This window comes from Abrus precatorius, unplaced genomic scaffold (genome assembly GCF_003935025.1).
Source record: "Abrus precatorius isolate BTA unplaced genomic scaffold, Abrus_2018 Scaffold5, whole genome shotgun sequence".
NCBI classification, from domain to species: Eukaryota; Viridiplantae; Streptophyta; class Magnoliopsida; order Fabales; family Fabaceae; genus Abrus; species Abrus precatorius.
Genome location: NW_020874395.1, coordinates 3,219,436 through 3,231,887, shown reverse-complemented (window position 1 = coordinate 3,231,887; position 12,452 = coordinate 3,219,436). Strand labels below are relative to the sequence as shown.

At 30.8% G+C, this 12,452-nt stretch overlaps 1 protein-coding gene across 1 annotated transcript; it reads right to left on the bottom strand.

The window, feature by feature from the left end:
• Positions 1 to 7,651: 7,651 nt before the first annotated feature.
• Positions 7,652 to 11,616, bottom strand: LOC113868003 (receptor-like protein EIX1). The gene is made up of 2 exons (XM_027503552.1): positions 8,261 to 11,616; positions 7,652 to 7,869 (listed from the first exon to the last, which is right to left on the bottom strand). Exon 1 carries the CDS (start codon positions 11,601 to 11,603, stop codon positions 8,265 to 8,267), a length of 3,339 nt encoding a protein of 1,112 aa, XP_027359353.1. The 5' UTR covers positions 11,604 to 11,616; the 3' UTR covers positions 7,652 to 7,869; positions 8,261 to 8,264.
• Between the last annotated feature and the right edge of the window lie 836 nt (positions 11,617 to 12,452).

Sequence of the window (12,452 nt, the reverse complement as noted above, 5' to 3'; positions counted from 1 at the left end):
TAAATATTTTTATTTAAATAAAATAATTAATTATTTATATTTAAAAAAAATAAAATTATCAGTATATTTAACAAAAATTAATTAAAAATATGATATTTAAATTAATAAATTAATTATAAATAAAAATTTGATTAGAATACACAACAAATAAAAAAATAATTTCAAACTCTTACGCTTTTATTAGAATTTAAAATTTGATTTTATTTATTCAAAATCTTCAATAGAGTTTTTAAAATTTAATTTTTTTAAAATTAAATATTCAAATAAAAAATTTTAATTCATAAAATTATAATTATTTAAAAATAATTACTCACTTAAAATATCTTATCCAAATATACTTTTAAAGTTAAATATTAACTATACCTAAATTATTTTTGATTTGGTAATTACACATAGTTTTGAAGAAAATGTTTATTCAGAAAAAAAAAGGGAAAATAAAGGAGAAATAAAATATGGACCTCAGTTAATTCATGATTTATAAAATTTAACTGAATTTTGAAAATTACTTTTTCACATTTTTGTTACTATTTACGCACTTTAATGTTTTTTGTGTTTTAATTCTTAAATATCCCTTACAGTTTCAAAACTCCCATGTTCTAAACAGAAAGTGAAACAAAGTATATTAAAAAAAAATAAAAATCAAAGTAATGTTATAAAATTAAAATAGAAAGAAACAAAGAAAGGCCTACTCCATAACCATCTTCTCTTCTTGGGCTTTGCTTTTTACACTCCCTAGTTTTTATTTGCACTTCTTGGACAACATTTCTTTTTTTTTTTTTCATTTAAAAAATATCCTTGTTAGTTTTAAAACTCCTTGCGACCTTTATTCGTTGCTGCTCCAACCTTCTTCTTCACTTTAATATTGTTTATTTTTTAATTCCTAAATATCCGTTACAATTTCATAACTACCATGTTCTATACAGAAAGTAAAACACAGTTTAATTAAGTTAAAATAATATATATTAAAAAAATCAAATTAATGTTGAATACATTCAATAATTTTGTGACATCTAAACGATACATATTTTTTACTCCATTTTTATTCTATTTTTTTCTCCTTTATTTATTTATTTATTCTCTACTTCAGTCCTTATCCAAATGCAACATTAGCACAAAAGGGTTTAATTTATTTTTAAAATGTGCATAATTTGCTTGAATAAAATTGGGTAGGCTGATTTTTTATTTTTTTGAATTAGGGTGAGCTGAATTAATTAATTACTTAAAATTTGAAATAAGTTATTTCTAACTTAAAAAAAGCTTTTTTCTATTTTTTTTTCTTGTATAATTTTTTGAAGAAGTTTCTAAACTAGACCTAAATCTTCTTCCGTTTACTTCATGAGCTCAATCACATGGGTTTTGTCTCCTATATCTCACCAGCTGCTCAACTGTTTGTGGATTGTAGAGTTGTGAGATGACCTACCACCCTTGTCTTTGTAGGAATTCCTGGATGCAAGAGTCTTCGTCCAATCGTCCCCTATGAGCTGCTGCAATGGCACGTACGTTGTCTTTGCATGTTTAGGCTCTTAACGAGTTCAGCTTTATTTTCCGTAGCGTTTTGATTATTTTCCTCCTGTACATCAAAATCACCTTCATGCAATGGCCAAATAACAAGCTTTCTATAAACTAGAATAGTATAAAGCTCATTCGTGCCCTTTAGATTTTGACAATAAAAAAAAAAAAAAATCCTTTGGGTCTCGACAAAAAATAATTAAATAAAATTGATAATGGGGTTACCACTACGTACCCTTCGGAACTAACCCAAGGAGTAAAAACTAGAATAGTATAAAGCTCATTCAAGTTCTCATTGCGTGTTGTAACCGCGTGACTAATAATATTAAACTCTTGCCTTCTCCAACACCTTTTCCTTCTCTACGACCAATCACACAACAAATGGTACTAAAATGAACATCAATCATACTGGTCATTATCTACCTCATATCTCAATCTTCGTGATATTTATTATATTCCAACTTTGGCACTCAATTTTATCTCTGTTGGTCAACTGTGAGAAAAAGGATTAAATGTTCTCTTTTCTCCTTCTAGTGTTCAGGCGTAGGATTCACCAACAAAACATATTCTTGGGACAGGTTGTAAGGTTGGTCGGCTTTTTGAGCTTCAATCACTCTATCTTCCTCAGCAATGTGTCTCTGTAGCTACATTTAGCTCCTATATTCACCAACGGCATCTCTGGCTTGGTTATGCCTCAAGTAGCAAAATTTAGTATGTATGTTCCTCATGGGTTGTTAGGACGGATAAAGATGGTATTTAAAATTGTAGGCTTACACTTTTTTCAGATTAGTCCTAAAATGAGTTAACTAATGTTTATTACTTGTGAGTGAATAATAATTATAGTAACTTATTTTAAATATTATTATTATTTTAATTATTTATTATATTATTATTGTCTTAAAATTTGAACTAGAGAGAAACAAGTCTTAAATTATATTTTGATCATGAGAAAGTTATTAGGACATGTATTTAATTTAATTATATGAATTTATTTAGAAAATTGTGAAAGAATTAGTTGTTTTAATTTTATTTGATAGTATTTATTTGTCAATGCACATAAAAGGATATCAATGAGGTCAAGTTGTCCCGGTTGAGATTAATTACAACATGATGTATGTCAAGAGAGGACTACCCATTAGCAACTCCTATGGGAGAAGCTACCCTTGGAAGGAGAGGATTATCAATAAGGTGGAATTGACTTAGAATTTGGTTCTCTCATGAGTGACCATTATAGCATTATATTGATGTCTATTTTGATGATATTTTTAGAAAACTAATATCATTTAATTTGGTATATGTGTATTTTATTATAGTATTTGTGATTGAAATAATATTTTTCTTAATGGTATAGATTTGTAAACTTTTGAGCACGATGAGGCTTTTGTTTGAGTAACTAGAATGATTTTTTGTTAAAAATGATATGCTTTAATTAATTCCTATGATTGCGAACTACTCGTGTGATATTTGTTTCCCTTTCATGTTTATTATTGTTATTATGTTCTCATTGAGTATGTGTGACTCATTCTTTATTTACTTAATATTTATAGATCATCAGACAGTAGAGTTGCAATTTTAATGGATCAAAAATCAATCCAACCTAGTAGAATCTCTATTGATAAGCCTTCGTTTGTTTTGATTACCTTGTTTTATATATATATATATATATATATATATATATATATATATATATATATATTGGACATTAATGAGTTAGACTTTTTATTTTGGACATGTATTAGATATTATAGTTTTGATATTATAATATGTTGGAGTTTGATTGACTTTGATTGAATTATAAATCAATCTTGACAAGTGTCCTTATTTTGAGATAATAAAAATACAAAAGAAAGTCTGCCAAAATTTTGGCAAAAATGTGGTATTACTTGATTAAAAATGTTTATTGTTTTGTTTGTTTGTTTCTAAATAGGCTTGTCAGGTTAAGTAGTGTTTCTAGGTAATTTAGTCTGTGCCAATTATTGACTCATTTTTTGGTTGTGACAATTCCATGAGCTAGCATTACTAATCTAGCTTTGATTCTGTCATTTCAAACCTTCATACTAGGGATGATAACGAGCAAAAACTCGATAGGTACCTGTAATTTTATTTTTCCTGCAACATGTAAGGTATTTATCCTTTAAACGAGTACGAGTATGAAAAAATATCTGTAAATTTTAATGGAAATAAGTATGATTATATGTACTTAAGTACTCTATCTTTCTCTCTCTCTCTCTCTCTTTTTCTTTCAATTTTAGGTTAAAAAATTAGAAAAAAAAAGTGTTATGTATTCACTCTTAGTCTTTGTAGAGTACTCATGAATCTACATTTTATTGAATTTTTACTTGTCATTTTGATGGTTCTTAATAGAAAAAGTAAACTTAAGAAGTGTAAATAACATAAAAACATCATTTTGGTCAAATATCATAGGTTTCTTATTTCTTGATTAATTTACATTGATTTACATGGATATAATTTGTAATTTTGATTATTTGAATAATTGTGTAGGAACTTCTAGACTTTTTCCATGAATTTTCACCATTTGAGAAAGTTTGAGATGAAAGTGACCACTTTGGGTCCCATAGTGAACACTATAGCAAGCTAAGTCTAGAAGGACAGACTAAAGTGATCACTATGAACCCATAGTAACAACTATAGAGACCCATTTTGAAGAATTGCTGCGCGTGCTTACTTTGAAACCATAGTAGACACTCTGGAGCAGCTAAAGTTATCACTCTGATACCAAAGTGACAACTCTAAAGAGGCCCAGATTACAGGACTTGCGCGTAACCACTATGGAGCGAGAGTAACTACTATGGAGCACTGCGTGTTATCACTATGAAACTATAGTAGTTACTTTAGGCAAAAATTTCTACACTATAAATAGGATTTAAGAAATTAGGGTATGAAGCTTTTTACATAACTTTAGATTCTTTTGCCACTTTGAGAGCATTTTGCAGAGCTTAGGATCCTTGGGTGACAGCCAAGGCCAATCTTAGGATTTGATTTACAATTTCTCTTCATTTTCCTTTAATTCTTGCATTGATGATGTTGAATTTTTCTTGTTTTCATCTTGAATTTGTAAGACCCATCCTTATGGAGAGCTAAACTTTTTTGTAATCCTTAGTGGGTTCATGGATTCTTGAATTTTTGGGTATAAATGTCAATATAATTCCCTTTCCTTCATGAATTTACATTTCCCAACTCTTTGAATTGAATTAATGGTTGAATGAGGGGGACATTGCTTAATTAACCCTAATTCGTTTAGTGAAATTCTTAATTTAGTTTGCTTAATCCTAAGTTAATTTCTAAGGTTGTGTAATTTTGGGGAAGAGCGTTGGAGCCCATGTAAATTGCTTAATTCGTATGAGACTTTAAGGTTAATTCTTGCTTTTTGAGTTACCCTAATTCAGAGGAAGAGGAAAAATATTGAATCTTGAGAGGGATAGAGATAGAATTACATGAACAAACTAAGAATTGTATATTTCATTGATTGGACTTATTAATTTCATTACTTGCCTTTACATTAAAAATTGAAATTATATAAAACCCCCTTATTTTAATTGCTTTTATAGTAAATGTTTATAACATATTCAATGTATGTTACAAACCAAAGTCATTAGAGACAACCTAGGCTTGCATCCTAGACTACATAAATTTTTCTGCATATTTTGATGAAGGTTGACGACAAATATTTTTGCAAACGAAAAAAAAATTCCGTTCATCAAGTATGAGCTTTTCTGCTCAACTCTTATTCTCTGGATCAGCGTCATTCAAACTTGTTGCAGCAATCATAAATCGTCGAAAAGTCCAATAAGATGGAAATGAATTTGAATATACTTAATGTTGACAATTTTCTAAGTGATTATGATTCATTTATTAATGTCACAAATGATATCCAATCAAAGTCTAATGGATCTCTACTTGGAAGAGAAGATCTTGCCTAAAGGTGTTAGTTTTGATATCCTTGAGTGATGGAAATCAAATGGGATCAAATATCTAATATTACGAAAAATTGTTAAGGATATTTTGACCATCCCAATTTTAATTGTCGCTTCAGAATCTACTTTTATCACAAGAGGTAGATTGTTGAGTTCTCATCATTCTCAACTTCATAAGGATACCTTGGAGGCACTTATATGTGTATAAAGTTAGTTGAAACTCTATTAATATATTTATTCAATTAAATGGTGTTAGTTTTAATTAGATAGCTTAATTACTAATTTTCTTGTTATGTAATTGTGTGATTTCTATTAGTATTACTAGACCAAAGCAACATGTAAACTTAAAAATCAACGTTTGTTGTCAGTTAGAGACTTTGATTCTAATGAAAAGGTAAAATAGCCTAACAATTTTTATTATTTTGACTTTATAATAAATAACTAACTAATGTCTTTTTAGTAGTCTTGAAGAGTGTAGTACAAAACTCTCAATTTTATAAGTTGTTTTAAAAGATTTTTGAATATTTATTTTTTATCTATATTTGAACTTTGTTAGTATATTTGAACTTTGTATTGAATTTTTGTATTATTATGCTATTTATGTGAAGTTATATAAACATATTTTTCTTTATAAGTGTTTTTTTTTATAGACAACCACAAATAATATGTGCAGACATAAATATGCGAGTACTCAGCTAATATAGGTATAAGAATTAAAATTATTATCAAAGCAAGTATGGGGTCAAGTACATGCATTTTTTTAAAATACTAATATGGTGATAGGTGCTATAGTATCTTATCTATTGCTATTCCTACTTCACACGCACATAAACTCCAAAAGAAAAAAGAGAGACATGAAACAAGGTTATGCACAACTATGAAAAGTTGGAAAAAGATCTAAGGAGAGTAGGAATTGCAAAATTAAAATGAAAATGAAGAAAAATGAGAAATATAAAAAAGCAGTTATTAATTTGAAATTGGATTATGAGAAGAGTATTGTTCATTGTTGATATACGAGATGATAGAAAAAAAGATCCTTTAAAATAAGAGAGAGAAAACAAGAATTGTCGTTAAAAACATTTTAGAGTACCAAAATAATGAAAAATAAATACATTGAAGGACAAAATTTAAATTAAAAATCTTTCTATTCTGTTTTATCTCTTTATTTGTCAATTGAAACCTTGATCGTAATAATTTACAAAAATTAATTTAAAATAAAAAAATCACTAAAAGAATGTTAGAATTTTTTTTTCATTTTCTTTTTTATAGGAGGATGTTTAGAGTGAATATGTAAAAAATAAAATTTAGGAAGATTATTCCTTTTCCTTCTACTTTTGTTAATGTTATCCCAACTTATAAGTGAATTTTTTTTACTAATTTTTCATTTTTTTTTTGCAAATTTTTTATTGTGACGTTAATTTTTTTATATGAATCAAAATATAATTAATTTCGTCACCCCAATTTAACGGAAAAATACTAAGTCTATATATATGTATATATTTTTTGGAAGGAAAAATAAAGACCAATGAAAACAAAAAACTAGCTATACTAAAAATGGCATTATAATGAAAAAATTTGTCGAAACGTTGAGATTAAATTTGTGCATGAAATTTGAATTGTAATTCAGAGTTTTAAATTTAATTATTACCATTAGAATCAGTTTAGAATCATAAATTTTATGTGTAGATTGAGTAAATAGTTACTGTAAATTATAATTTTAAGTTAAATTTTAATTCCATTTTAAAATCTTTAATTAAGGGTATACATTCCATGAACTCAAACATTAGACTTGTAATTTTAATTCTAAAGAAACTTACAAACACCACTTTAATTCAAGTATCATGCCTCAATTGCATGCAAAGGACATTTTTAATATGAAAATGCCAACAGCTATAAATTAACCGTGTCATAATAATTCTTTTTATTGACAAATAATTCAGTTTTTTTTTTATTGACAAAAAATATTCATTGTTTTTTCACTAGTCGCTGAAGGAGAACCAACAAACAGAGGAGGAAGAACATGAAGTTGGAGTTGAAAATGATGAGGAAAAAAATAACAAAACTTTTTGGGTTTCAAGTTCTAGTATTATATGAGAGTAGGTCCTGATGAAAAATGGGCAATGCTCGTTCCTAGTTTTTTTCACTTATATAGTTATAGCTTCACTTGGAAAACTCGTGAAATATACTCAACAATGAAACACAAATCACAAAGGAACATATAATCTTTTTACTTTTGATCAAAAAGGCAATTTCAAAAAGATCAAAAAACACAAAGTACAACATGGAAAAGTGAAGGAACATCCATCTAACTTGCAACCGTTATTACTCTCTGGGAATCCAAGACAATCTGAAATCCTGAGATCTATTGCTTAACTCTAATAGTTTTTCAACGACCAACCAGTAGATTTCAACAACGTGCTCCCTTCTGCAAAATAGTAATCATAACTCAGTGTCACGTTACTTTCCATTCTGCATGTAGGCTAGTATTAAAAATTTGAGTAATTTACATATTAATATAAAATAAAATAAAAAATATATAGACGATGACTCAAGAAAAAAAATTTATCACAAAATCACTTAGAAGTGGTGCATCTGCCAAATGAAACAATTTTCTCTACCAAATTAATCAAAGCATTATGACATATAACATTCTGAAATGGAGCTTCACCTACAAAATATTCAAGAAGAAAAAACATTATCTCCACTACCATTGTTGTATGCAAGCTATTAATTGATATTAATTTTATTTAGACAAAGTTGGCCTGTAGATCATAATTGACATTAGTGCACCACAGGAAATGAATCAAATACTTTACCTTTTTAGTCTTGAACTTGGAATTTCCGTTTCATTCGAGCCACAAAGACAGCGAGTGTCACACATATCCAGTCATTCAAGTTGTTAAAGAACTGAAAATAGGCGCGTCTCCATGAACTTTTTATAATTAAAGTTCCACAAACACTCCAGAATCCAACACAAAATCCAAACCCCAGGGTGATGTAAAAACCAATGGTTATGAGTTCATCTTCGTCTCCATCTTCTTCAACACTGTTTTCATCGATGCTTCCATTTGGTGAAACAGCGTCTAGACAACGATTTGGGAGTGGTGGACCACAAAGTCCACTATTTCCTTTATAAGCAGAGGCATCAAAGGTTTGTAACTGAGTGCTTTTAGGAATTTTCCCTGACAAGTTGTTGAAAGACAAGTCCATGTAACTGAGAAAAGTCAAATTTGAAAGGCTTGTTGGCATTCTTCCATAAAGATGGTTTCTTGACAAGTCAAGTGATTCCAACATTTTCATATGACCAATTTTGTCGGGAATGAATCCTGTGAGATTATTTCTTGAGAGATTCAAGCCAGCTAAAGCCGCAAGTGTTGTTATACTTTTTGGTATCTCTCCTGTTAATTGGTTGCAAGAAAGATCAATGATTGTCATAAGTCCTAGATTTTTCTCATATTCTTGGTCTTGTCCTTTCCATTCCAACATTGCTTTGTCAAGGAATCTGGAAATTTCTTCACCGAGGATGGCACCGAATCCTCCATGCGAAAAGGTTGGGGTTAAAAACATCACATTTGACAGAACAATTATGCGACTGAGACATTGTGGAATTTCCCCCGTAATATTATTGTTAGAGAGATCCAACACTTGAAGATATAAAAGATTACAGAGGCTTGTGGGTATGCTTCCATTGAATTTATTTGCCTCTAGACGCAGCACCATCAATTGGCGCAAGTTATGGCCTGCCCATGCCGGCAATGTTCCCTGGAGATTGTTATTCCCAAAATCAATAAATTGTAAACTGCTGCAGGAGGACATGGATGGAATTTCACCAGAGAAGTTGTTGCTATTTAAATTAATCGACTCAATTTGTCGTAAAGTGGCAAATGACTTGGGTATTCTCCCTGATAAATTATTTTTTGCCAGATTTAGAACAATTAAACTTTGAAATTTCCCCCAGCAATCTGGAAGTGTCCCCGCTAGTAAGTTACTAGACAAGTCGAGAATAGTTACCATCGTTGGTGGCGTTGCACAAAAAGAAGTAATGAACCCTGAAAACATATTATTCGAGAGTAACAGAGTATCTAGTTCTGGGAATGGAGCCAATGGACCGGACAAATTGTTGAAACTCAAATCCCATCTAAACCGGTCCATACTATTTCCTTTTGTACTTGGTAACGATAGGGGCAATGCTCCACTAATTTTGTTATGAGAAACATTCAAGTATGACAACCTTGAAGACAGGTTCCAAAACCAATTAGGAAATGAATCTGAAATACCACTGTTAGAGATATCCAAGTCACCGAGTTCTATTTGGTTTCTGAGCCATGTTGGAAATTTAGGACCCAAGATGCATGATGATGCAACTAATCCATGGAGTTGGAACGGTGGAACCCAATTTGAATTAAAATTGAATGTAAGTGCATTTCCAGCCACATTCAGATATTCCAATTGAGACAGGTTTGATAGATGTGATTCATTAACGACACCATTCAACTTATTTGAGGAGAGATACAACGTTGTCAGATTAGAAAGTCCCCCAATATTACATGGAAGTGTCCCATTTAACTGATTATTGGAAAGATACAATTCCTCTAGTGAGGCAAGTTTAATAATCTCGAATAATGTTTGTGATCCACTTAATTGGTTATCTGTGATGTCAAGGTATGATAAGTTCGACAAAAGCGACTCATGAATGACATCCACGCCAATTAACTTGTTTGAAGAGAGCGCCAATCTCCGAAGACTAGAAAGTTGCCAAATAGTAGAAGGAAGCGTCCCATTCAACTGATTATCGGAAAGATCCAATTCCTCTAACGAGGCAAGTTTACTAATCTCAAACAAGGGTTGTGATCCACTTAGTTGGTTATCACGGAGATATAGATGTGATAGATTTGACAGATGCGACTTGACATCGATACCATTTAACTCGTTTGAAGAGAGAACCAACGTCCTAAGACTAGAAAGTTGCCAAACAGCAGAAGGAAGTGTCCCATTCAAATGATTGTCGGAAAGATCCAATTCCTCTAGCAAGGCAAGTTTACTAAATGATTGTGATAATGACCCAGTAATATTGGAAGATTGAAGTGATAATGTCTTCAAGAATGAAAAACATGAAAAATCAGGAAATAGTGCACTACTAAACGGGTTATTGCCGAGAACCAAAACCTCTAAACCATCTTGTGCAGAGCACAACTGTCGTACGTAGTCAACGGGTTTGCCAGACAATTTGTTTCCATCCAATCGCAACTCTGTGAGCTGAAAAAAAGTCGGAACATACTTTAGTATGTTACCCTCAAGCTCGTTACCCGAGAGATATAGATATCGTAGATGGGAAAGAGAAACCATGTTTACAAATCCATCTGGAATATTATGCTGCAAAGAGTTAGAGGAGAGATCAAGATATGTGAGGACTTTGCTGACATTCAGCACCAGTGACAGAGTTGAAGAGTTTAACAGATTGTTCGAAAGACTGAGAGTTTTGAGAGAAGTGGAAGAATTAATATGGCGAATAGATTTAGGAATGACTTGACCAATCCCACAACCATCTAAACGAAGCTCCGACAGAGAAGGAATTTTACTCATTGATGATAGCCAATCAGCACTTTGACTAAGATGCACATGCGACAGATCAAGGTATTTCAAGGTAGAAAGACGAGAAACCCACTCAAGGTCATTCGCAAGCAAGAAATTATAGGGAAGATAAAGAGTTTCCAAGTTTGAAAGGTTCCCCAGAGTTGGAGGAATGCCACCAACTAGTTTATTATATCCAAGATTCAACTCTATCAATTGAACGAGTGAGCCAATGCAATTTGGGATCACTCCTTCTACTTCATTATCACTGAGATGAAAGAAAGTGAGATGTTTGAGTTCACATATTGAAGAATCCAGCTTACCTTTAAGCAAGGAATCAGAGAGATTCAAGTCGGTTACATAAGCAGTTAAATTATCGCATGAAATTCCTTTCCACTGGCAACAATCTTCACCATTCCATGAGTTAAGGGAGTTCAATTCATCAATGAAACCGTCTTTCAATTTAAGAAGAGCTAGCCTGTCCGTCTCAGCACACTTCTTTGCATGGAAATTTCCAACACACAAACAAATGCAGAGAAAGGTGACCAGAGAAAAGAGAGAGAGATTGCTGCTAAGCATGGTAATCATCTGTAACTCCCTAGGAAGTGTTTTTGGATATTGAAACTGAGGAATCTGTAAGAAATGTGTCTAAAATATCGCCGTGGACTTCTAGTCAACTGAGACATTTTATCAATGTTTTTGCTTATGAAAATAAGTGTTATTTATTTTTAATATTTAGAAAACAATAAATATCTATTAATAATAAACAGAAATCAAATAAATATTATTTTGTGTTAATACAATAATGTTCATAAAAATATTTTTTACACTCACACCGTGTAAGCATGAACATTTACTTCAATAGTTTTGTAAGACCAAGAAAAAGAATACATTTTAAACATAAAAAGCAATAAAATAAAAAAAAGTTACGCATTCTACTATAACCCATTGCAAATGATAAGAAATAAATAATAATGTTTCATAGTTACAATTTTCCCCAAATATAAAAGAAATTGAATCTACAAATTGATTAAAAATTAGAAAAATTTTCTTTATAAACTACTACATTTCTTCTCTGGGTGTGAAAACAGGTTGGAAGGACAAGCATGATAAGTGACTGTCGTTGACTTATGTTAATAAAACACAAACTGTTAGCCATTGACGATCATCCCTTGTGAATAGATGTCTCCTTATCAACCATGTTCAATATTTCAAGTCAGCTAAACCTAAAACTAGGTCAAGACTTGTGTGCTATAAAGAAATGTGTGATGTACATAATTCAAAGTCAACTAGACTTGAGCAAAGGGCAAGACTTGTATGCAACAAAATAATCCTTGATAAATCACTATGTCCCACTTTTTCTCATTTATAGTATCCTCGCCAGTAGTAGTATAAGCTACTTCCCTTGACAGATTTTTTTACTAGTTTCCTCCTCCC